The sequence below is a fragment of the Topomyia yanbarensis genome, chromosome 3, assembly GCF_030247195.1.
Source record: "Topomyia yanbarensis strain Yona2022 chromosome 3, ASM3024719v1, whole genome shotgun sequence".
Lineage (NCBI taxonomy): Eukaryota > Metazoa > Arthropoda > Insecta > Diptera > Culicidae > Topomyia > Topomyia yanbarensis.
Window position 1 is genome coordinate 321,522,897 of NC_080672.1, and position 27,950 is coordinate 321,550,846.

Here is a 27,950-nt window from a genome sequence, read left to right on the forward strand (position 1 = left end):
AATCGATTTTGACAGATCGGTTTTTTAAATTAAAAAAGTCGGTGTTGTCAAACATCGATCCCAAAAGATTTAATAAAAAAATAAGAGGGTAATAGAAACGAAAACTTTTCTAAGATGAACGAAATGAATTCGTGTAAGCAACGAAATCGTTCGTAATGTACACAACCGTTTAAACGAAACATTTTGTTTCATTCCCGAAAAATGTACATTAAATATGTAAAATTTACGAAAACTTTTGTTCATCAAGCGGTCATTAATTCACACCACAATCTTTCTAGTCCTCTATAGAGGTGAGCAGGTTAAAATAAAATCGATTTTGCCAGATCGATCTTTTTAGTTAAAAAAATCGTTGTTGTCAAACATCGATCCTAAACGATCGATTGAAAAAAATAATATGCTAATAAATACGAAAACTTTTCTAAGATTAACGAAATATACATTAACGTTTATAAAAATAAACGTAACATTTCGCTTCATTCACGAAAATAATGTCGTTAACAACGATAAAATTCGTTCAATGTCCACTAAATAGGTAACATTTACGAAAACTTTCGTTCATCAAACGGCCATTTCTTCATACCACAATAAAATCGATTTAGACGGATCGATTTTTTTACATTAAAAAAATCAGTGTTGTCAAACATCGATCCCAAAAGATCGAATGAAAAAAATTAAAGGGTTGTGTACAGGACACGACCACGGTGACATTAAAAATATAGCTTTTTATCTATCACACATATCGACACACGTTCTTGTTCACTCGCCTGTTTTCATATGTTACAATTTGCTATATACCCTCCCCATTAAAACATAATTTATTGAAGGTCTTTTAAGGGTAATCTATTAATTAATCAAGTATCTCACTAGGTGATTGGCATTATTTGGCTGATCCATCTAGTAAAAATAGACTGGTCTGTCCAGAAAATATATTCAAAAGAAAAGTTCCATATTGAGAGCTGTGATGAGGAAACCCACGCCCGCCAACGGAAATATACAGATTCTCCATAAAATATGAAATTTCGTTTCCATTTAAATTTTCAATAATGTACTAATGAACTTAAGTAAACAATCTTAAGTGTAAGTATTTCTTGATCGATTAGTGGTGGAAAAATGAAATTATTTGATAAATTACATTGTTATGCAACGTTCGCACTACCAGTTAAAACGGGTTTTTATGCTATCTTGGTGACATTTTTCTTGTTGCTGATTATTAAAACGTGTTATAACTCTGTAGTGTAAACATTGTATTATTAAACCAATTCTGCAGCGTTTTATGTTATATAGGTGTTTTATGTGGTAATAGGATTGACATAATTATATCTTCAGTACAGCGGTTTGTTTCATAATTTAAAACAGATTTATTTTAAAATTTAATTAGTATACCCAACCGTATTTGTTGTATACCTTAAAACGCAATTAGAACTGTGTTTTAAATACATAGGGTAGGACAGATATTCTGACTGGTTAAACTGGGAAAACAATTTTAAGTCCAGTAACGCTTAAGACATGGCTTGAATTTGAATCGAAAAAGAACACCCGCTTCAACTGCTGCTGGGACGGTAAGTTCTGTTTTAAAATTTTCCGTTGTGTGCAGTACGAAACAAAAGTGTTTGAAATTAGAAAACAAAAAGTTCTGCTGGGAATGTGATTGTTTCCGATGCAATTACACTCAGATTTTTCACGCAGGGGATACAGGCCGTGTAAATGAAAACCGCGTAAATTTAAAAAAAAACGCGTTAATGAAAACCGCGTAAATTTCAAAATCCGCGTAAAAAACCTGAGTGTACTCTCCTATATAAAATACTACGCTGCTGAACAGTGCAATAACTACAGAAGCATGTTGTCAGATGCCTTACTGATAAAAAACATATAACCGAAATATGAAACATGAAAACCAATTGGCTCTTTACCCTACGCAGCTACAATGCGCCGTAAACATGGATTAACAAGTTACAACGCACACGCATGCATAAAAATAAATATATTTTTTTCAAACGCAACACTCTTAAGCAGCACACACCGTATTGAATTAAATCCAAACCACCCCGCCCACCCGCTTTGCAAATCATTCTGTGACACCATGCTGGTACCCGACAAATCCACACACGGCCACCGCTGCCGAAAATGCATAGCGTCTACCGCTTATTGTAGTGCCCAGACACTGCAGCCATGATCTTACCCGTTCGACATAAGAACAAAAACTGATTCAAACGGGTACGCGTCACCTCTATTTATAAACTAACCGTATATGGTTTAGTCACTTAGGTGCGAGTGTGTGCAAATGCCAACGTTACCGAAAATCGATAGCGCTTATTGCATCGCCCGGAGACGACGTTGCTCGTGTGGGATAAGAGCAACAACTGATTTAAACGGACATGCGTTGCTTCTATTTATGACTTTTCGTGTTTCATTGAGCAACTAAGCTGCCCTCTTTTGACGGCTGTGTCTGAGAAATCTGCCTCACGAATGGTATTTTTCCCGTTTTTTGTGAACTTTTTAATTTTACCAATTTCCAAAAGTCTACTTTTATTGGGCAGATATTAAATTATTACCAATATTTAAGTTAGGTGTTTCTGAATCGGTTGGTGTATGAATGATTAAAATCCATCTAGTAATATCGGAGTTATAAGCGTGCAAACCTTACATAGTTTCGTTACATGGGAGATAGTTTAGATTTTAGAATGACACCTAGCCCCAGATAGTGGAGTAAGACATTTTTAATGTCAAAATAATATGCTAATAAAAACGAAACGAAAACAACAGAATGGTTCGTAACATACACAAATGTTTATTAAAATAAACGAAACATTTCGTTTTATTCACGAAAAATAATGTCGTTATCGACGATAACATTCGTGCAGTGTATACTAAACATATAAAATTTACGAAAGCTTTCGTTCACCAAGCGGTCATTCTTGTTCATGAAATGAACGAAACCTACTATTTACAATGCACGAAAATACTTCGTTGCAGAAAACGACGACTGAACAATTTTGTTATATTTACTAATTTATATTATCAGTGTAGAACATGGAATATAAATATTTATGCAAAGATTCTTTTTTTGCGACCTTTAACTCCTATCCAATAACAATAGTTCATTTTTTTTTTGTTCTTCGAAAAAATTTGAACATTTGTCACCTCGATTTATGAGCTCTAATGTGCTTAATTTCACGTCAAGCTGCATTTAAAGGAACGAGAAATTGCACATAATACAGCGAAATTTAATGAATACTGTTTGTTGCAAGTATTCACAGTCCGTTTTTGTATGAATTGAACCAGAATTCAATTTGTTCGGGCAACGTTAATGTTAAATACACAATTTGTACCTACAACAAGTTTCTTGCGAGCTTTTTAGGACAATAAATTTTGGCGCCTTTAAGGGGATGTAGGCTTGTTATTTGCTCACACAATGTGCCACAAAGAGCGAAATACACAGATGAAAAATAGAGCATCACAAAAACACTGCGATGTGGAGAACGACCGCACAAAGAAAATCTTGAGAACTAAAAAGAGAAAGATCTGTGCACAAAGAGCTGCACAATTTTGTTCAAAGAGTCACCTTGAAGAGCCACATTTTTGTGCCTCCCCTCACTGGCAAGTCAGATAAAGTTAGATTGGAAGAACGTTTTTAAAATGTTTTTTGGTTGCCTTCTCTGCTTCCCTGCGCGTGGGACCAAGATTCACACTAAAGAGCCTCTTTATTTCTACTCTTTGAGGAGTGCACCCATGGAGTAGAATGCACGTATGGGAGCAACACACATCGGAGTGAAGAGGTTTATTGTGAAAGAGAAGAGCGGTGGTTCGCATGAAAAGTGCAAAGAGCGTTTTTTATTCTTCTCTTTATTTGCACTGAGGTGCACTGCATCCCTGAGGAGGTGTAAGAGTTTCAGCAAGAAAAAAAAACTTTTTTGGCGAATTCTTTTTTACAGATTCGGGAAAAGCGAATTAATTAAAACTTTTGTGTATTATAATGCATCATTTCAATTTTTTTCATGCAAAAATATCAACGAGCAACTCGGTGACGAAGCTTTTTGTAGAATATCTCTGAAAATAGCACGATTTGCGGTGTTCACTACCATTCAAAAACTACTCACCCGATTTATTTCAAATTTTGCATACATATTTTAAGTAAAAAATACCTAACCCCTATGTTGAGTTTTTGAGATTTTTTTACGATTAAGGGCTTTTTTACTCTTAAAATGTCGGAATTTTTCGTGAAAGATAACAATTTTTATTTCAAATAAACTAAAAGCACCCTAAATTGAAAAATGTTCGCAAAAACTCACGTAGGGGTTAGGTATTTTTTTACTTAGAATAATAATGCAAAATTTTAAATAAATCGGTTAAGTAGTTTTTGAATGGTAGTTAACACCGCAATTTGTCTTTTTTCCACAGACGTTTTACAAAAAAACTCCGTCACCGAGTCGGTTGTCGATATTTTTGCATGAAAAAATTACAGAATGTTATTGAAATGATACATTATAATACACAAAAGTTTTGGTCAATTCGCTTCACCCAAAATTCTAAAAAAATTCGCAAAAAGGCATTTTTTTCTTGCTGAAACCCTTACCCCCCTTAAAGCAATTTGTAACAGGCGGTCTAACTATAAGAGATAGATTGATGTCATATAGCAATTAAATAAACAGATTCACCGTGATATACTTCGACAAATTCCATCGCACTAACCTTCTAAATGAACTCCCTAATATTTAGATTTTATGAATCTTGGCCAGACAATATCAATATCCCTATATTCAAGCCCTTCGTTGTCTTTTCCGAGCCAAAGACAAAAATGTTTGCATCTATCGCAAATTTCTTAAGTTCTGACGGAGCGATATTCGGTCGTGACGAGACTGGAGCCGCCCACGCTAAAGGCATGTGCTAATTTGAATTAGTCACTTTTAATAACGTTTTCTGGTACCTTCGAAAGGCCCAAAATTGAAATATGTTACAATAAGAAAGAGTTATGGCAAAACTAATTTCAAATTTCAACGTAAAGTATGCTGTGATTCAAACTTTAAACTCGTTTTTCTCGAAATCAATACAATATCACTTAGTCCAGTTTGACTTAACACCGACCAACTACACTCTTCATGTTTTACTCAATATGTATTTTTCTATTCATGTGTGTGATGTTCAATGTGACACTATTTCATAAAAAATACCCGCATTCTATTAATCTCTATTAATTATCATAGATACAATTCAATTAGTAACATAATATTCAATAAAAAAAATATTTTAAGTGAAGACTTATTATCCACAATGTTGTTTTAATGCTCTATTCTAGATGCTCATGAACTCGGGCTAAATCGATTCGTTCGGTTCAAATAATAAGTTCCGTCATCGGAGGATACTGCCTACTTGACACCACGGGGGCTACTTTACGCCAAATTTAGAGAACGAAATTTGAGTTTGTCATTAAACATTTTTATAGATCGAAAATAAAAAATAACACAAAAATTTGAACCACAAGCTGAAATATTATTCTCTAATTTCAAGCAAGCCACAAAATATAACATCAATAGTGGTCGCGGTTGCAAAGTTTCCCCTAACAAAAAACAGATCTCTAATTTTGGCGTAATGTAGCCCCCGTGGCGTATAGTACGGTATGCAATGTTTCATATCTGTATCACGATACGCAGCTTTTTCGTACAATTTTATCCCCTTCAAGTGATCCATTTGATTCCGTCCGTCACACTGATATCAACTTTCAGTTTTCAATCAACCAACAATGCCCAATTAAGTTGATGCTTGTGTCTAGTTTACTGGGACTATGCTACAAGTAAGAGCCACACCGAACAAGTGACAGTACAATATGGCAAATTAACTGTCCAAATTTAATGTCCAAATCGCATTTTGTTTTTGCTAAATCACTCTTCCGATCGGCCCGGAGTCGAAGCGCGACGGCAACCGTGATCATATTTTCTTAACGATGTACCACAACGATGAGGGCGTTTTCTAGGTCACATGACACAATTTAACAATATTAATAGTAACAGCAATGTCGTCGGCTTCTTCGTGACCCATTGGCAGACTAAAGCGAGCTCGAACGTATACCTATACTCCCCCGTGACGGCCAACAGTTCCGTGCCGACTGTGAGGAAGCACGCGACTTTTATTTAAACGAATCACATCACGTTCCACTGATTAAAGTTGTTTCGTGGTCACTCCCGGCACGTAATCATAAATATTCACCGCTCGATGGTCGTCGCCCTTCAAATTGATGTTGCTTGTAAATGCAATCAAAATTGCATAAATTCTGCGATTTGGATCAGAGTGCGAATCGATTCATGCACAATGCTTTGTTCAATAATACTGATTACTGCATTAATTCCCGGCGCGCGCCAGATCGACTGCAGGTGGGATGATTATTATCCGGTAGCGACGATTTAAATTAATGCCATTTATTAAAGTTTATCTGGACCAAAAACGAATAAGGTAGCGAATGGCAGAGATGGTTTATGATAATATTTTCGAAGCATTCATGAATATGGCTAAAGTAATTATAAACGTCACGCTTAATTATGACAATCGGCAAATTAGCGCATTTTCTTTTCCACGCTTTCAAAATTTGAGGGGATCACAAAGAAATTGTGTACGACTACAGAGATATTAAAAGGCAGCAGCAAGCGGGCATTATAATTTGGGTTTTTTTTATTTAGGGTAATTCCGGGACAAGTGCCCCGGCTGGACAGGGGCCCCACATCGTCGATTAATAGCACACACTGATCAGATTACAGCGCCATTAAAAAACGTTTGTTTCATTATCATATTTCCCATATTTTAATTTACCGAATCTCTAAGCAATACAGTGAAGACTCGATTTTATATGTCCCCGATTTTATCTACTCCCAATTTTGTCTACCCCCGATTTTGTCAGTTTTTTGACCCGATTTTATAAGCATCATGTGAAAATTGATAATTAATAGTTTGATGGGCTGTAGCAGACAACCCAAGTTGAATTCGAGTAAATCCTTTCTTGAGGATATTTTTCTTACCTTAGAGATTCGAAATATGCAAAAATAATTTTTTTATTTTTTTTAAACTTAGCACTGTCAGACCCCTTAAGAGAAATTTAAACTAAAAAATCGGAAAGGATTATGAGGCTATATCTAGGGACTAAGGAAGGATATTATAAGAGCTTCTGTTTATAAAAAAGAAAGAAAAATATATGTTCCGATTTTGTCAATGTCCCCGTTTTACCAGCCTAAAATTCGCCAAAGGGCTGATAAAAATTGATTTCCACTGTAATACGAAAAACAGGCAAAAGTTTTTTGGTCACCTAAAAATGCTTGCTACTTGGTCGTCAAAATGTGAACGGGCATCAGGTAATGCAACATAACCTTTCGATATGGAGAAAAATTTAATTAATAATCATTGGAACATTTATTTATTGTCAATTTTTTCTTTTAATGAAAATTCCAAATAGGGCAATTCCGGAACAAGTGCTCCACGTTTCTTAAAATCAAAACTTTCGTTTTGTAAATATGGTAGCCCTTATAATAGTTTTAGTTCAGCTAGGTTTTCCAGTATATGGAACAATACTGAAAACTTATAGTGTTGCCTGATCTTATGTATGTGATGGCTGATTAATCCAAGATGGCGAGCTAGAAGAAAATGTATCTTTCGTGCGTGTGTTGATTGAGCTCAAAAACAAATCTTTCTAGATTGGACACCAGTTTTACTTTCAGATGCAACATTATACTATACTGTAAAACGTATCTAAAATTAGCTGCTGAAAGTTACAAATTTAAACACAAAATAATGTAGATCAGAATAATATTTTTTCAATCGTTTTCGAGCGCACAGTGCAGTGGATCCACTCCATACAAAAGCTGGACAAAACCTCAAAAGTAGTTTAAAATGTCTGAAAATATCATCTAAGGGTAATTTTGTTGCGCTGAACTCGATTTTGATTAAATTAGGACGCTAAAATAAAAATTAGACAGCCTAGGGTGGCTCTAAAAGTTTTTTTTTTATTTTCGCAAAAGTGGATTTTATTAACTTCTCAAAACAGATACTTTGTAAGTGAACAGAAACATTTTGATTTCCTAGGGTAGTTCTTAGTAACGAGTTTGCTAGGGTGGTTCCAATTTATCGAAATCTGGTAAATAAAATATGATGTAATTTTTTACATTTGATTGTAGATCTTCAGTCCAATCTGAATACCATCGTATAAAAAATCATCCCTTCATAGCTCTTTAAGAGATAATCCTCATGTACTAATTTATGAACGTATGCGTTCAGAATAGTTATAAAAGATAGCATATCTTAAGGTGTTTGAAAGAATGCCTTAAATTTTTGTTTTAATGGTTTATTTATTTATAGTTATAGCCAAAGCTACTAAAAGATGATAGGTTTATTCGATTTTAATGAAGATCTCAAATCATGCCCTACTATGCTCTATTCACAGTATTTCATACGATGCATACTGCAGCTAAGCCGCTCAATACTTTTCCATTGATTTTCAATTCCAATGATGATATGAATATCTCTCCTTGTGGGTACTGACTTGGTTTTTTGTACGAAAACATCCTGAGCATACTTTGCACTGTATGTGTATGCTTTGAAATAGAGGCGTGAGCATTTTTGCATGAAACTCATCAATTTGGAAGTGAATTATTGAGGGAGATTTTGAATTGGATTGTTGATTGTGATAGATTCAATAGGGAGTTTGCACTTGAAGATAAATGTTGCATTACTGGCCAATAACTAAAAATCGGTTAAAAAAGAACACTTCCCATTCTCACGTGTTTACCTTACATCGGTCACCAGTAAAGCCAACGACCAATACCTACTAAAGAAATAGTATTCATGGAAAGATATGATAACAGTTGCAGTTAGTTTGCCTCGTTGGCTTGTACTTAGTTGATTTTTTTCTATACTGCAGATAACTGTAAAAAATGTAGAAACACGAGTCATAGTTGCAAGACGGTTAAGGAAACTTATATTTGTATCAAGGAAATCGCCCCAAACCCTGAATTTACAAGCAGCGTTCAGAAAAAGAAATCCACCGGTGAATAATAATGCAAAAATTTAATGAAATCAAAAAATACCATGCGTCTCTATGAAAAAACTAATTTTACAAATGTCCAAATATCAACCTTCAGCGCAAAACGGCGCAAGATGGCACTATAATTTTTGAAAACTAGATAAAATTTTACGTCAGTTGTACTAGATTAGATCCTTTAACACGCTTTTACCGATAAAGAGATGACACTCTGAATGTAAATAATGTCCGCGTTAAACAACATAGTTATTTTGATTTTATCGGTAACATTTGAAATACTCATTATTTCTCAAATCGAAATACACCATTGAATTCCTGAGACGATTTTCTATTAGAAACGCCTATATGTGTTGTTAAATTATCATTGTAGTACTTATTAAAGCGAGATGAATTAGTATGAACCAAAACTTTTTGTCACTCAAATTCTTGCAGGTTTTGAAGACCTTGTACGGTTCAAAAAAATGTAGCACTTATATTTTTCAATCGATTGACTCAAAAATTTGGCGAAAACAGCTTTGGGTAATGTACATTTAGAAAAAAAATATAAAAGGTGTGAAAATCGACAATAAATTTTGGAGGTTTTGACCGGCCCGGCCCCACTGTAGAGCGGTCAACCAAGTGTTTTCTTGCCAGTCCGTGCAGTGTGTAGCGACAAAGTGTAGTGCTAATCCACGTTCAAGATTATCTTGCGCACTCTCCGCCTCGTCGAGTACAGAGTGTATATTCCAGCTAACAGGGTTGAAGTCAGTGGGGTCGTATCCGATTCGAGTTTGAATTGCTAAGACAGACTAAAATATGGGACTGCCAGTAAAGATCCTGGAGTGCAAACGACGGTAAGAAAACATACGTCAACTAACACTCTTATCGGGTGAGCTTCGCCGGTTCTGCTCTACCCAACTACCTCTTCTTTGACAAGATTCGTCTACTTGTTCTCTTCTTTGTACCGCGGCTCAGAAACTGTGCTAATTGCAAACAATTGGGACACTCAGCCTCCCACTATAGTAATATGGCCGGTTGTGGGAAATGCGATGCGAATCATGCGGATGACTTCTGTGGAAGGGATGTCGAAAAGTGCCACAGTAGAAACAAGGGAAACCCACATGATATCCCTTCATGTCCCGCGTACAAAAAGCGCAAGGAGAATCTTAAGCGTTCCCTTCATGGACGCTCTAAGCGATCTTTTGTATAAATGCTTAAGATAGCTACGCCACCGGCCTCTACGAACATCCATAACAACTTGTCTACTGACGAAGGCGACTGTGATGAACCTCAGGAGGGAACATCTTCTGCTGTGTCTAAAACCAATAGAAAAAGGAGGAACATTTCCTCTCCCAAGCTTTGTCGTAAAGGCCAGAAGGTGTCTATTCATGGGCCTCCTAAAATTACTACTCAAGGAAGTACTGGTGCAAAACCGAAGTCGCTCCCGGTCTCCGAAACCTGAGCTCAGAAAAGGAGTTCCCAGCACTTCCAGGAACATCAAAAATCCCAAATGTTCCCATATCGCAGCCAGAGAAAGAAACCAGCGCTGGCCTAATAAATTTCCCTGGCATTGTGGACCGTATTCTTACAACATTAAATATTTCGGACCCCCTTAAGAGTATCTCGATAAGCTTTTTTCCCCGGAGTAAAAATATTCTTGATGCAGTTCACTGCGAAATGGCCCCTCCTTTCAGCGATTGTATCCTTCGATGGCTAATTCATCGAACGAGGTCAAGGATTTAATCACTGTTCTGCAGTGGAATTGCAGAAGCATTATTCCGAAAATCGATTCCTTTAAAATCTTTCTAAATAACTTGAAATGTGATGCATTTGCACTATGCGAGACATGGCTTACTTCAGAAATAGACCTACACTTCCACGATTTTAACATTATTCACTTGGATCGAGATGACCCATACGGAGGAATACTTTTGGGGATCAAAAAGTGCTATTCTTTCAATCGAATCGACCTCCCCTCGACACCAGGTATTGAAGTTGTCGCTTGCCAAACCAGAATAAAAGGCATTGGCATTGCTTACACCTACATCCCCCCTAGAGCCTCAGTTAGCCAACGACGGCTTTGCGATATTGCGGAACTCCTCCCCGCACCGAGGCTAGTTTTAGGTGACTTCAATTCCAACGGTACGGCTTGGGGTTGCCTTCATGACGATAATCGATCTACCTCAATTCATCAGTTTTGCGACAACTTCAACATGACCATTTTGCACACGGGTCAAATGACACGGATTCCTGCCCCGCCAGCGCGTTCAAGCGACTTTGACCTATCCCTCTGCTCGACATCGCTGCGGTTAGATTGCATGTAGAAGGTAGTCTCTGATCCCTTCGGCAGCGACCATCTGCCAATCGTAATTAATATTGCTGACGGTTCATGGCCACCGAATATAATGAATGTTTCGTATGACCTCACACGAAATATTGATTGGAAGAGCTACTCGTCCACGATATCCGACAAAATCAAATCCACTCAAGAGCTTCCTCCGGGGGAAGAGTACGGGTTCCTGGCTGGCTTGATTCTCGCGATTTAAGCTCAGACTAAACGCGTACCAGACGCGAACTCTCACGGGCGTCCTCCTAACCCATGGTGGAACAAAGAATGCTCAGACGTGTACGTGGAGAAGGCCGCCGCGTATAATACCTCCCAGGACGACAGGCCGCCAAACAGCTACCGACAGTACGTGATGGCAGAAACGCGCATGAAGAGTTTGATGAAAGCCGAAAGCCATAACTACTGGCGCCGGTTTTGTCAGCGGGCTAACGAGAGAAACATCGATGGGCACTCTTTGGGGCACGGCCCGGCGCAAACGAAACCGAAGCAGTACTAACGAGAGTGTGGAGCATTCAAACCGTTGGATATTCGATTTTGCCAAGTAGATTTGTCAGGGTTCCGCCCCGGCACAGAAGATCAACCGCGCCGCGTCCCCTCACGATAACCCGAAGGAAACACTGTTTTCGATGGTGGAGTTCTTATCATCTCTTATCATGTAACAATAAAGCCCCAGGGCCGGACAGAATCAAATTTAACCTGTTAAAAAATCTGCCAGACTCTGCCAAGATACGCTTGTTGAATTTATTTAATAAGTTCCTTGAGTGTAATATTGTCCCTGATGAGTGGAGGCAAGTAAAGGTCATCGCCATCTAAAAACCAAGAAAATCAACCTCCGACCACAACTCGTATCGACCGATTGCAATGCTGTCCTTTATCCGAAAGTTGTTCGAGAAAATGATCTTGTTTCGCCTCCACAATTGGGTTGAAGCAGATGGCGAGCTGTCAGATCAAGGTAAAGGCAACGGGACGAACGATTGTCTTGCGTTGCTATCAACCGAAATTTAAATGGCCTATGCTAGCAAAGAGCAGATGGCATCAGTATTCCTAGGTATAAAGAAGGCTTTTGATTCAGTTTCTATCAACATTCTTTGAAAGAAGCTGCAGTGAGCCAGCACAATTACAGCTTCTATTCTTATTCCTTCTTCTTACAATCCCAACTGTGTGCATTTCATAAATACTTCTAAATCTACTGTTTTCTTCGACACATCCATGAAAGACGAGATTTGTTGAATACCGGACCACATAGGCCCACAAGTGGTCCCAAACATTTTTATAATAAATTCCGAGAAGTCGACTGCTCTAAGATGTTTTATACTGACGGATCAAACCTCGAAGGGTCCACTGGCTTCGGTATTTTCAATCAAAAGCCTCCTACAAACTCAGTGACCCTGCTTCAATTTACGCCGCAGAACTAGCTGCTATTCAGTATACCCTTGGGGTCATTGACACATTTCCCACAGACCATTACTTCGTCGTTTCGGATAGCCTCAGTTCCATTGACGCTATTCGCTCGATGAAACATGGAAATCACTTCTCGTTTTTTTTGGGGAAAATACGGGAGCTACTGAGTTCTTTATCTGACAAATCTTTCTAGATTACCTTGGTGTGGGTCCCTTCTTATTGCTCCATTCCGGGCAATGAGAAGGCTCCTTAGCTAAGGTGGCGGCCCTAGAAGGTGACGTTTATGAAAGACCAATTCGCTTCAGCGAATTTTTCAGTATTACTCATCAGAGAACCCTCGAAAGTTGGCAAAACTCGTGGAGCAATGGGGAGCTAGGAAGATGGCTACATTCGATAGGCCCCAATGTATCGACAAAACCTTGGTTCAAGGGGATGGATGTGTGTCGTGACTTCATTCGTGTGATGTCCCGACTCATGGCAAACCAATACACGCTCGTTGAACATCTCCGGCGTATTGGGCTCGTGGATAGTGGTATCTGCGCTTGTGGCAACGGCTATCACGACATCGAGCACATTGTCTGGGCGTGCACCGAGTACAGTTCCGCCAGGTCTCTGCTAATGGATGTCCTACGGGCCCGAGGAAGACCAACCAACGTCCCGGTTCGAGATGTGTTGGCAAGCCGCGATGTCCTCTATATATCCCTCGTATACACCTTCGTAAAAACCATCAATATAAAAATTTAACTGCCCCTTTTTATTTCTTATCATTCTCAGAAGCGCCCTCTTCCACCTGTACAATACACCCACGATGGTTGGATGCGACTACGAGTCGTCACAAAACATCTCTGTCAAATGAGCCAACAAATACAGGACCTATAGCACACGCGCAACTCGAAGTGTTGCCAATCCACATCTGAGCCGTTCTACGAAATCATCTGGAGAAACCTCTGCCGTCTTGAGAAGGACCACCCAGCGTCCCGGTACATGATTATGATAAAGGCCACCCGAGTCTGTAATCTACGCCGTTGATCTCCCGATGCATGAAACTGAAAGTTCATAATTTTTCCCCCTGTCATCTTTGCCCGCTCTCCCTCCACCTGATTCTTATATCGAGAAGTATAACCTCTAACCCCCCCCCCCTCCCCCTCTCAACCCCAAATATCTTCCCGAAGCATTTAGCTCCTCCTGTCTCTTCTAGTTTTAACTATTATATTACATAATCTCGTTGAAAATGCCCAACTCTACTACTACATAAAACTAGCTCTAATTAATCTCCCTTAATCTTTTAATTTAAATTTATTCTTACTTTTAAGATAGTTGTAAAATTGCCCCCCTTAGTTAAAAATTATTTGCTCCAATAAACTCCCTGCTTAAAATGTCAAATCATACTGCCATAAAACTAAATAACCCCCCTAATCTTACGAAAATTAAATTATGTATAAGATAGCTCTCCTTAGTTTCATTTAAAAACATCGACATGTAATCCCCTAGTTTCAAGTAATTTAAAATGTAAAACAAAACAAAATTGGCACCTTTAAGCTAACGCAAACGTGCTTTATCAAATAAACGAATTGAATAAAAAAATAATTTACTGCACCACATGGGAGTACTATTTCTCAATTTGTTTAGTTTTGGAAATAAAAAATTCATACAGCTTCTGGAAAAAAAATTGTCAAATATTTTTATTTTATGTTTTCAACAATGACAAAAACTTAACTCAAAGCTCCCAGAAAATTGATTTTTTCCTTATCGAAAGATTCGTGCCGCATTAGCGTCTTGAGGTCTTAATAACATGCAAATGCCATTGATCACACACAACTTAAAAAAGATTGTTAGGTTGGCAAAGGTCAAAAGTATCAAACTTTACTGGGGCTAATTGAAGCGCGATTAAATCGCTTCAATTAACTTAGCGAATATCCCAATAATGAACCATTCCGAAATGCAGTGCACATGTATGCGGCAAAGTGTGAAGCAATATCGAACAAGTGTCGGAAGCACCTCTCTGGGCAGGCCAACCTACAGAATGACCATTGTGTGCGGTCATATCGCGACGATCTTTGGTTTTCGTAACCAAACAAAAAGCCATCACGATTGCGCGTTCCTTACTTGAAAGGTTCTTCCATCCAGCCAGCCAGCCAGCCAGTTGCTGCTGGACTCGTGCTTCATTCAAATTAACTGATGCTATTATGCGCAGATGCTTTCAATGCCTTCAAAGCTGATAGAACACTCAGCTAATGTTTGCTTAATTTGCGGGAGTTTTATTACTTCATTTTGCGACCCGCTCACGTGAGGAGTCCGGCTTCGTAGCTAAAAGCAGTGAAGTCAATTGAGAATTTTCCGAACAAACATTCTTTGACTTTAACGATTGTGATTTTGCGGCAACTTATCAGTTTTGGTACATTGTCGATGATTGATTATGTATGTATTGCAGACAATCGAAACAATTAGCTAAATCAACAACTATTCAAACCGATTGAAAGATGTTATGTAACTTGTACCAATTTATGTTTCTGCTAATTCAAGGTAGTTGACCGTATTTGGTTTAGATTCATTATTTGATTCTCGCTGGAAGTGGGAAAAGGGCATCTTGCGCTGTTCAGATTGATCTGTATAATATTCTAATTTCGTCAGAACATACAACCATTCGTACCTAACCTTTGCGTATGCTGCAACCTTCTAGCAGACATGACGAATCATTTCCGCTCGATGGGCCCGAAGTAGGCGTGCACTAATATTTGCCTATTTACACAATATACCATTTCAATAACAACATTTCTGTAACAAATTAATTCCTTATGCATAAGACCCGACCTTTATGTCTGTTGTTCGCGATCATTTGCATTGATGAACCACCAATTCCAACCCGTCAGACACCGCCCTGAAGTGCGAAGAATCCCTTGTGAAGGTTGCGACATAATTTTCAATATACAGGGCTTCGTCGCAATCATTAGCTATATTTTAACAAGGTCATCAAGACTTTTGAAACGGATCGGTTTCAAAAAAGGCTTTTTTCTCGTATAATAGTGATGATTAAACGTTACATGTTTCAATCAACGAAACATGTAACAAATCATCGGTGGTACCGAATCGGATTTAAATCTACACGCTTTGCTGAAAAAAAATAGCAGAACAAAACCTATCGCTTTAGTTATTGAACTTTGCGTAATATTTATATAGGCTTAATTAACTTTGTTGCAGATTCAATGGCCGGATTCCTCACGATCAACACCATGCTTTAAGCGCGCCTGCGTGCGTGATACGTATTACTATAGCAGCTGTTGGCGCCTCCGATGATCAGATAGTGCTACGATCAGTTTTTTTTTAACCGGTACCATATTAAATTTTCATGTTCTCGCTTTTTCGAGCGAACTGTAGCAGTTTATTATGAACCACTCTCCTGGTCGGTTATTTTTCTTCAGATATACTGGCGTAATACGTGAGGCGTAAATATCAATCAGTTTGTGCTATTTAATCGAACATACATGATTTTATCAGGAGTGTAAACAAAAATCATTTTACTGAAGATAGTCGCTTTTTATTTCGTTTGCGTAATTCTTCATTGACCAGAGAAATGACTTTAACTGCCAGGTTTTCTTTAGCACTAATAAATTAAAGATATGATACATTAAATAGCAAGTTCTCTGATTTGTATAGTATGGAAAAGTATGCATATCTATTACTGCAATGGTTGGAGAAGCATAAGTCAACCTTACGCATAAGCGTACAGAAACTATGATTTCATCTCGTTTTCTGCAGGAACAGAAGCCATCCATAGCCTTGGTTGAAGAACTCGATATCTACTGAACTCCGTCTTCATTGCCTACAACAAGATCAGCATGATGTATCCACGAGAAATGCCTCGTACATGCATATAAGTTGGGAAAAAATGATCCGTAATTTTTTCTTCATGTGATCCTCAATTTTGACAGATGCTAAAATAAGCAGACCTATGCCAATTTAAAACTTGGTGCATCATAAATAAATGCATAAAGTTAAAACAAAGTACAACAATGAAATTATGCACAAAGCGGTTTGCGAAATTTGAGCGTTTACTAGTCAGAAAATTGACCGATATCTATCGCTGAAACATTGAAAATGCCAACTTAAATTGTTTACTATGCTAAGATCCAGGAAGAGCCAGATAAATCGCGATTCCAGAGGTTCGGTTATGTCCCCTATCATAAATTAACATCGCTGTTTGCTATACCCTGATCGTCAACCAAGCTTATAGTTTTTTTTAACTCTTACGTCCCCAACCACCATTTCATTGAAAATGGTTTATTTCAAAATAATGGTTCTCAGCCGCGTCCCAACCAAATTTGATGCGTTTTTTGGAAACGATCATAAAAGTTTTAGAAACAGAGGCCACCTTTTGCGGAACAGAACGTAGTTCCGGATATATTGTTGGCAGGGATGTAATGCACCTCAGAGCAAATGAAGAGAAGAATAAAAAACGCTCTTTGCACTTTTCATGCGAACCACCGCTCTTCTCTTTCACAATAAACCTCTTCACTCCGATGTGTGTTGCTCCCATACGTGCATTCTACTCCATGGGTGCACTCCTCAAAGAGTAGAAATAAAGAAGCTCTTTAGTGTGAATCTTGGCCCCACGCCCACAGAAGCAGAGAAGGCAACCAAAAAAACTTTTTAAACACGTTCTTCCGATCAAACTTTATCTGAATTGTAGTTTGATTCGCCTTCCTACCTGTTTTCCAGTGAGGGGAGGCACAAAAAAGTGGCTCTTCAAGGTGACTCTTTGAACGAAATTGTGCAGCTCTTGGTGTACAGATCTTTCTCGTTTTCGTTTTCAAGTTTCTCTTTGTGCGGTCGTTCAGCACATCGCAGTGTTTTTGTGTTGCTCTATTTTTCATCGGTGTATTTCGCTCTTTGTGACACATTGTGTGAGCAAATAACAAGCCTGATTGTTGGGAGTACTGGGGTTAGCCCCCTTTCCAAAAAGCAAAATACTTTCATAGCGGTCTTCAAACCAGTCTTGCGACGCACTAAACTTTATGATTTTGTAAAACAAATGCATTCACTAACATTATGAGGGTTTTTGGTCGAAATGGCCACAACCCGGGGTATTCCGGGAACCGGTTTCCTCCGGCAAAGAATACACTTTTCAATTGACTAAAAAACCCGTCTTGCGGGGTGTCAAACTTTATAATTTTGCAAAACAAGTGCCCTGGAGACCATTTTGAGGGTTTTTGGTCAAATTAGACACACCCCGAGATCTTCCGGGAACCTGACTCCTCCTGGTGAAAAGGGTCGATTTTCGACTGGTTCCAATATGTTGGGGGTTGTTGGTCTAAAGCACCACACGCTGGAGTATTTCGAGAACCTGGCTCCTCCGACCAGTTATAAAACCTGTCTTGCGATATGTCAAACTTTATGATTTTTCAAAACAACTGTACTGGATGTTATTTTGAGTTTTTGGGAGAATTGGCCATAATCCGGGGTATTCCGGAAACCTGATTATGCGGCGCAGAGAACACTTTTCAACCGATATTAAAACCTGTCTTGCGAGGTGTCAAACTTGAAAATTTTGCGCAACCAGTTAACTGGAGAACATTTGAGGGTTTTTAGTCAAATTGGATACACCCCAGGATATTCCGGAAATCTGGTCCCTCCGGCAAAGAGGACAATTTTCGATCAGTTTTAAAACCTATTATGCGATATGTCATATTTCATGTTTTCGCTAAACAAATACACGAAAGGATATTCTGATGGCTTCTGGTCTATTTTGCCGCATTCCCAGGGCATTCCGGGAACCTGAATTCTCCGGCAAAGAAGACAATTTTCGACCCTTTTGAAAGCTTGTCTTGTGACATGTCAAAGTTCATGATTTTGTGAAAATAATGTGCACTGGGGGATATTTTGAGGGTTTCGGTTGAATAGTCCACACCTTGGAGTATTCTGGGATCCTGGTTCCTTAGAGAAAAAAAACACTTTTCAATCGGTTTTAAAACCCACCTTGTGACATGTCAAACGCCATCATTTTGCAAATCAAGCATATTACTAAATTTTAAGGTATTTTGTTCGAATTGCACCCAACCAGAATTTTCACCTGAATTTGGTTCTTCCTGAAAAGTAAAGTATTTTGGGTCCGTTGTGAAACCAGTTTTGTGCAGCGTGGACATGCTGCAAGACGGGTTTCATAACGGGTTGAAAAGTATCCTCTTTACTTGAGGAACTAGGTTGTCGGAATAGTTGTGGGCAATTAAAACTTTCTAAATTTTTTGCAGTGTACTTGTTTTGTAAAATCATAAACTTTGACATGTCGCAAAACGGGTTATATAACTGGTCGAAAATTGGCCTCTTTGCCGGAGGAGCCAGGTTCCCGGAATACTCCAGGGTGTGGTCAATTGGACCTAAAATCTCCAAAATGTCCTTCAGTGAACTTGCTTAGCAAAATCATGAAATTTAACGTGCCGCAAGACGAGTTTTGCAACCAGTCGAAAATTGTCCTCTTTGCCGGAGGCTTCCGGAATACCCCGGAGTGTGGCCAATTAGACCAAAAACCCTAAAAATGTCTTTCAGCCTACTTGGGGGGGAGGGTCCAAAAGTGTCCACTTTGTCGGAGGAATCCGGTTCTCGAAATACCCCGGAGTATGGCCATTTCATCCAAATGCTCTCAAAATATCTTTCGGTGTGCTTGTTTTGTAAAATCACTGTGTTTGTTTTGTAAAATACTGCAAAACGGGTTTTGAAATCAGTCGAAAATCGTCCCTTTTTACCGGAGGAACCAAATTCCCGGAAGATCCAGGGATGTGTCCAATTCGACCAAAGACCCTCAAAATGGTCTCCATTGCACTTGTTTTGCAAAGTTATAAAGTTTGACACCCCGCAAGACTGGTTTTATAGTCAGTCGAAAATTGGCCTCTTTGCCGGAAGAACCCGGTTCCCGGAATACCCCGGGTTGTGGCCAATTCAACCAAAAACCCTCAGAATGTTGGTCAATGCATTTGTTTTACAAAATCATAATGTTTTGTGCGTCGCAATACTGGTTTGAAGACCGCTATGAAAGATTTTTGCTTTTCGGAAAGGGTGTTAACCCCAGTACTCCCAACAATATATCCGGAACTACAGTCAGTTCTGGAAAGTTGGCCTTGGTTTCTAAAATTGGACAAATTTTATGATCGTTTCCAAAAAACGCATCAAATTTGGTTGAAACGCGGCTGAGAATCATTATTTTGAAATATTACATTTTCAATGAAATGGACGTAAAAGTTCATTTTATACTTGATGTACAATCGTGATCGCTGTTATTTTTGTACTATTTGTTTTTCGCGTTAATCGATTGTGCGAGTACTTTGAAGTTTCGTGAATTTAATTCGCATCATATCTGATAGCTCCAAGTATTGTTTTTTTGCGAAAATGATAGTTTTGTTTGTTTTCTACTTGACGTTATCACTTTGCACAACGTATCGCTCAATTTGCGACATCTTCTGGTGGATAGCTGATTTATCGAACGTTGCATGCAAGTTCGCTTCAATCGATACACGATACCCGTTGGAGTTATTTATTTTGCTGCACATATTGCATACTCCGTTGGCGTTATTATTTCGCTCAAAAGTATGGCTTGTACCAATTGCTCGAAAGTCGTTAATGATTCTGAGCAAATCACCTGTCGTGGATACTGCAGAAATTCGTCAAGATGGATTACGATGTTCGTGATATCGTGGGAACGCACTCACGGCATTTATTCTAGATGTGTAACGGGTGTGCTGATTTGTTTTGTAATGATAATTTCCGTAGAATGGCTTTGCGTTGTTGCGACAATACAATGCCCGACGACAATTCTCTGAAATAATTAAAGGATGACATAGCTGATTTAAAAGATGTCGTAAAAGCTCTCTCGGTTAAAGTCGACATAAAACCGCTATCTCCTACTGTAAATAGACCTTGGAAAAGGATTGATTCATATTATTCCGTTCCACACTCCTAAGCGTAAGCGTGAAGATGATCCGCTCAAAACAAGAATCACTAATAATCGTTTATCGTTAGAAACGATAAAAATATTTTCACCACCTGAGGAGCTGCTATTAGTCTACTTGTCTGCATTTGATCCCAGCACGACGGATGATGAACTTTCTACACTTGTGAAAGATTGTCTGGGAAAGGCTCTGCAACCAAAAATAGTTAGTTAGTTCAATGTCAAAATGAAAATTTTGATCACGTCGTTTCTGTCCGCTCAGGTAACATAAGGAACAGTATATGCCTTGCTGAACCTTCGAATGGTACTGCTCGTCTCTCGAAAAATGACAACGTCCAGACGTACGGGTTATCAGACGACCATCTTAGGAATGATGTGGAGGAATTTCAGGAATCGCTCTTATATTTCTATCGCTTGCGCTGCTCTATTGGATGGATTCAGCTTCAACTGTCTCACACAAATCAATAGCATTGAAAATCGTTACGGTCGTATCCTGTAGGGGAATTGTGGGAAAAACCGACACTGTGGGTAAAACCGACACCCCACAACATTTCCTAGAAATCAAATTTTTATTCATTTCATAATGATACATTATTATTAGTACGTTTATTTAGAGCATTTGAAGAAAAATTGGATTTACGGTAGTACGCCGAATGTCATAAAAATAAACAAAACATACGACAGCAGCGTTCATACTCGTCTGGATGTTAAATTTCGTTGGTAAATTTTAAGGTTTTAACCGAACAAAAGCTTTTCAAATCACCACATTTTTCAGTACCTATTATTATCGGCCTGTCCTATGATCAACTGGGTGCATTGAAGACGAGTGTGAGAAATTCAATATTTTTAATTGCTTTTTTAAAAAATGTGCCCTATTGCGGTAAAACCGACACACTGTTAAGACGGTTGTGTTTACTTGCGATTCATTACAAAATGCTGGGGATCTTTGTGATACTTCCATTACACTAATAGCACACTATAGTAATAGCAGAATTACACAGAAATACTTTTATTGTGTTTATTTCTTGTAAGTCTCTTTAAAAATCAAAAATTGGAATTTTTGCTTATCTGATTCTATCGAAGTTGTTTCGAAGATATTTCTGCAAAAAGCTCATCAAACCAAATTTCTAGTGTTCTCTTGGTTTGTCATAGACGAACTTTATCACAATGAGACAATGGTATTATGTATACCCCAATAGATCGTTGATGATCAGAGTCCGAAAAATCAAATCTGAAAAAGATAGTTTGACTAAGAAGTGTGTGTGTCACTTATAAGTGAATAAATCCAATTAGCAGAACGTAGAACGCTTGCAAATCTTCTCTTATGAAATAAAATGACACTGAAGGTTGCAATGATGTGCGCAAGGATTATTTGGAAATACTCATATCAATAAATAATCCTATAGCATAAAATACTCTTATTTATAGTACTACGCTTTCGATCTTTCTTCCCCTCACTACATGATGAAGCAATAAAAAGCACATATTTGCATCATACAGACTCACACTTTATTATTCACGCATATATCTCATTTTCAATAAAGATAAAGATTTTAATAAAGTGGAGAGAAAATAAATTAAAGGGGGTGTCGATCTTACCCCTATAGGGTGTCGGATTTACCCGCAGTGCATACAAAAAGTCACTTTGTTTTCCAAATTTTACAACCAATAATTTTTAATGAAATTAATTTTTTGAAGCGCTGAAAAAATTACGTCTTGTTAAGAATTTTCTGAAGAAAAATTCTGCATAAAAACTATAATTTTATTGGTTTTGTGGCAACTTAGAAAAATTGTTAAGCTTAAGGTGTCGGTTTTAACCATAATTCCCCTACTTTGTCTTATTGAATGAGACAGCACTAGCCGACTGTCAGATCCTCGAACCTGCTGAATCTATTTCTGTGATTGATGAAAATCATTCTCCCGTCGAAGTGATTATCAGTTTGCCTAAACCTGTCATTTTTGAGGATATCCCGAATGATCTTGATCTTGACTTTCACCGAGCTGATTTCTTGGGACTTGCATCAGCACTCCTTCATACAGATTGGCATTCACTTGAGCATGCGGAAGATATTGACTGTGCCGTTGAATATTTCACTGCCGTGATTAAGGGGGTCTTCTACTCTCATGGTTTCAAAAAATCGATTTTTTTCTTTGTTTAATTTCAATCTATATGTACATTAGAATACGCCAGAGAAAGGATTTGGTGAAAATCATATTCCTTGGCATGTTTCTGGGAACCGAAAGGTACCTATCTCCGGCCGTTTCTGAGATACTAAGCGCGGCGCACCACGATGGCGCTTGTCTATGGAAAAATCATTGTTTAAAGAATTCACCGGTCTATTCTTTACGGTTTATGTATATGTGAGCGTCTGTGAATGGTTTCTTGCTTTTTTTGGGACGAGATTATCGTACGGAAAAAATAATGCGACGGATATGTTGAGAAGTGTATGGGACCGAGATTACGAAAACTGAAGAAAGAATACAAAGGTATCTGTGGGAAAGTTGAGGTACAAATCAATCGGCCAGCTAACAAAATTTTATGGGCTGGCAATTCGGAGAAACTCAAATTCTTTAGAACATATGCGAAATGCAATCTGGGCTTCTCTCGAACACTGCACGTCATCGAACGAAAATCCACACTCAAAGTGTTCACCCGGCGAGGACAGTTGGTGCAAGTGGCGTCAGGCTGAAATAAAAGGAATGAAGTAAAAGATGATAGACTTTCATCAGGATCTACGAAAGTCTATCATCTAATGATTTATTAACAAGATGCTTAGGAGCTCACACCCTAAACATCAATGAGTCTCTGAATAGTGGAAGCTGTTCCTTAGCGCCAAAACACATGCACAAGTTCTGGCAGGCAGGTGGTCAATATGGTGTCTTATTTGGCAGTCAGCATCTTCAACCAAGGATTTTAATCAATCTTACAAGCTATGGAGGTGATGAGAATTACTTTGGGGACTGAAGCTGAAAGATGTGCTACTCGACTCGACAGTGAGCGTATAACTCGTTCTGAACGCAAAGCGGATGTGGCGGCAAAACAGGCCCGAATTTAACAGAGAGAGCAAAATGTGCAAAGCCAAGACCATTTTCGCGATGAGTAAGGTGAACTCTGCGGACTCGGTATTGTAGATTATCTAGTAAGTTACTACTATCGAGTTATACACCGTACTTTATCTTTAAACGCATTTTCCCGAAAGTAGTGTTTTTTAAGCGGTCAAGTAAGACTTTTCATAGAAATACTGGTCCGATTTCAATAATTTTTTCCCCAATTGTTCAGAAAACATACCGCTATATTTCGAGATTTACAAAATGTCAATTTGTTCCATTTTTGTGGCCCCTAATAGGCCAAAAAATAACGTAAATATGGGAAATTTTCACAAATCACAACTTTTGCAAGTGGCAAAGAAATGTCTCTCGTCTCTAAACATAGCCAACGTGACTATGATTATAAAAAATATGAGTTTTCTGATCACAGATTTCCCAATTTGTCACAACTTTACTTAAGCCCATGCAGTTTCAATGTCATCAATGAAGTTTCAAGGTCACGAGAGATGTTTTTTTAAATCTTCCAAAGTAAAATTGAAAAGTCAAACCATATATCTTCAATATAAAAAAAGTTTCTTAATCCATTGAGTAGATGCTTTACAATTTATTCCCAAAAAAGTACTCAATTTTAGGCTTTGCAAGTAGAAGACCCCTTAAACGCACGGTGACTGGTGACTTGACGGTATTTATAATGCGGTAAAATTGTAGCTGAATCCACTATAGTAAGTGGTATAAAATCTTAAAAAGCATCATGTAACATGTATTTTAAACAATTTTATGTTTGATTTTTATTAGTTTATTTTACGTTAACGTGTTTTTTCCTAGTGCTATCTATATGTGTACGTGATCCATAAAAACTACATAAAATATTAACATAAATAGACCAGCAGATTACTCTACACTGACACGCCGAGTGTCAAATTGAATAGACCACGGTGACCACGGAACTAACTGAAATATTTTCTTTCCATAATTCTTCCGCTTCGGGAATAGAATCATTTTTTGTGCCTAATTATTTTACTTTTTAAAGACATTCAACACAGTGACACACACTTTTTGTGCCTAATTATTTTACTTTTTAAAGACATTCAACACACTAGAAATTACTGAGTAGGGAAAGTTATGAAAATTTGGAGCCATAGTACTCAACTAAGAGCAAAGCGGTAAAATATACAGATCAGAAAACTAGAAGTGGCAGGGTCATAAGAAACAGGCATAAGCTCTTACGGACTTATCTTTTGTCTTCTGCAGGCAGGAGTTGAGCTTAGGCAGCATTACTACGAATCGCTCAAGTCTACCGACATGCCTTACGACAAAGACAGTAAAAGTCAGTAACAGTCAGTAAAAGAGAGTGATCTACACGATCTAATACAGCTTTGAGAACAGTGTATACAAAATCTACCTCAAATCCATCTTGGACTAGATTGATAGTTGTTGATCTGCCAGATCTATCTTACAAAATTTAAATCAATTAAAGAACAATTCCCAGTTGTTGGTTTGTAGAAAATATATGTCTCAATAACCCGCCGGATCAAAACCCTTTAAAGTCGTGATTCCTTGGCTGGAAACTTTGTACCTGAACTGGCACAGCCAATGATACAGCCTGCGGAAGTCAGAATCACATGTCGAATTCAAATTGGAAAGTGATGTTATTAGAATTAAAAGATTTACTTAGTTAATACAAATCAAATTCAATATTATGATAATATTCTTTTACTTCTGTGTACTATGCATTTATACTTTATTGTAATGTTAAAACATTGTAATCACATGTGAGAAATTAAAAATAAATAAAATAAAATAAAAATTCTCTTATCGCAGTTCGTTCAATTCCTATGCATGAATTATTGTCCTTCTTATGCATTAATTATTAGCAAAATGTTTGTAAAACTCTCCAAAACAAGAATTGCGTATTTCCGATGATTCATACAAGCATATAGGAAGTTACAGAATATAATCAACAAGCAAACAAAATTGGCTAAGGAAAACTAAATGATCCATCGTTGTTTCAGAACAATGTTTGTCGAAATTTTAACAACTCAAGAAGTTTATAGGTATATCACATGTTGTCTTGTTTGTGTCCTGGATCACGCTGTCACACTGTTATCAATCTGGTTACCTCGACCCATTATTCCTAATCAAATCCACACAACGGTAGAATTTCAATCAGTCACATTTTTTCTCGTACCATCAACCAACGAGAAGGAAAACCAGAATGCGAACAAAACACTTCGTAGATGTGAATTAATATTCAGAATAAAATCAAGATCCCTCGCCATCAAGAAATGCGATGTTCCACTCAATCCCCGTAAGCAAGCTGCTGCTGGTCAATTAGCATACAGCACGGTCGGACCCGTCGTGGCGAGAACCGGTAAAGCGATTTGAAGATACGTTGGCGGACTTGATGATCAAAATTTTCCTAAATCTGTCGAGCCGATCGGTGATGGTGTTGCAGGTAGTGAACTTGACCGTGGCCCTGATCTGTCGAGACTCGGTGTTTTGATTCGCTTGAAACAACGGGAAATGTTGTAAGTTCATATCTGGATTATGAAAGGTTTGTCCATAAACAATTTTTTGAGTGCCTTTACTGAGATCATCCTTCAATTTTTCGAAATTCTTCTGCTATTAGAATTTCAATATGTACATTGTACAGAAAACGAAATAAATACAAATAATATAAACTAGGACTTATTGGGTGAAATTTCAAGAACAAACAATAGTTATTTTTCTGCAACAAAACTCACCTCCTCTTCCGCTGAAAGGTTCGATTAAGCGTGGTAATTTTCCGCGGTCGTACGGGTGGCGCAGTGGTAACTGTTCCGTCTCCATTCCGGACAGGTTTTTCGTTCACGACCTCAGTCTCTATTTCGACGGTAGGAACTGGTCGCTCAGGCTTCTTCACCGGGCTGGAAATGTTTTCTACATCCAGTGTTAAACATTCCGAAATCTTACACTCTTGAGCAACACTGTGATTGAAACTTTTGATCGTATAACTGCCAGAACTGCGTAGTTTGCCGCGGAAAAGATCTCCGATCTTACGCAAAGGAAATCTACTTGATAGCGTCAGACTCTCGCCGGCGGAGGTTTCCGCTGGTTTGGATTCATTTTCAGCGGTCGCAGTATTTGATCCGATATTTTCCGCATTTTGTGTGGAGATCCGTTTGTCTGTCCATCCTGACATTATTAGTTGGGTTGTTGGATTCGAGCAATGTTAGCCACAGTTGCGTGGAATGGGATTATAGGATCGATGGAATTGATTCGATGATTGCTCATCGAATGCAGGGTCATCTCGTTGTAGGTTGAAATCCGGCCCTAATGAGGCTCAATGTCAGCAGCAACTTTGGTCATTCGATTAGTATCACTAGAAGAAAAACAAAACACGATTATTAATGATTGTCGTACGACCCGAAAAGTTGACCAATCTAAATATGCATTCTTAAACTAGCTCAACGAAACGGGCTAACCCATATCGATAATTCGACTCAACAACCAACCAAGTTCAGTCACCTCGCGCTGCCTATGGTGGCCACAATAACTACTACTCGCGTAGAACTGGTTTGAACTTGCACCCGCAAATGCAAGTGGGCAATAAACCGAAATGATACAATAAAACAAAATGTAGGCTAAGCAAGCACTCCGCCAAAGATCTGCGTGCAGCCAGCGTAGATGGCGCAAGAATTTCCAAGGCCTTGCAAGATGACGATGGTCGATGGGAGAGAAAAAGCAGTCCAGGCGCCGTCGTGTTTTTTGTTTGTTTCTCCCAGCCAAGCTATTCGATTAGCGAGCCATTATTGTGTCATTCAGTGAGCAACGATTGGCCTCCGGCCTTAATTTGAACGGACCTAATCACTGGTAAAAATCGACTAAACGTAGGACAATTACCACCACTTAGCGCCCCAGCGGTAGCAGCTACCGAGTGCAAAGGTCCAGCGTGTCTATCGCAGCAGGCGCTTCAATTAGAAATGGATGAATTGCTGCAAAAACACCGAACTCGGATCGCTATGTATGCTTGGAATCCACTTGTTTTGTTATTGTATCCGAAGTTTGGAAATACTGGTTGAGCAATCATCAAAGTTTTACAATCCGGTCTCCAGTCTAGAAGACGAAGCAAGTCCCTATTCACCCAAGGAACAAATAATTCAAACCGCTTAAAAATATTTCTTGCGAATCTTTTCGAGCACACGCAACAAACATCTCATTTAGTTATACACACCAGATTTAAA

General features: G+C 38.3%; 1 protein-coding gene across 4 annotated transcripts in view; it reads right to left on the reverse strand.

Annotated features, from left to right (window-relative positions):
- The window catches only part of LOC131688424 (uncharacterized), a 295,752-nt gene that overhangs the window by 212,318 nt on the left and 55,484 nt on the right, over window positions 1-27,950 (reverse strand). For all 4 annotated transcript variants that reach the window (XM_058972630.1, XM_058972633.1, XM_058972631.1 and 1 more), the window contains one exon: window positions 26,472-27,088. In XM_058972630.1, coding sequence (XP_058828613.1) covers window positions 26,472-26,908 — 437 coding nt within the window. In that variant the 5' untranslated portion in view covers window positions 26,909-27,088. The remainder of the gene's footprint in view (window positions 1-26,471; window positions 27,089-27,950) is intronic.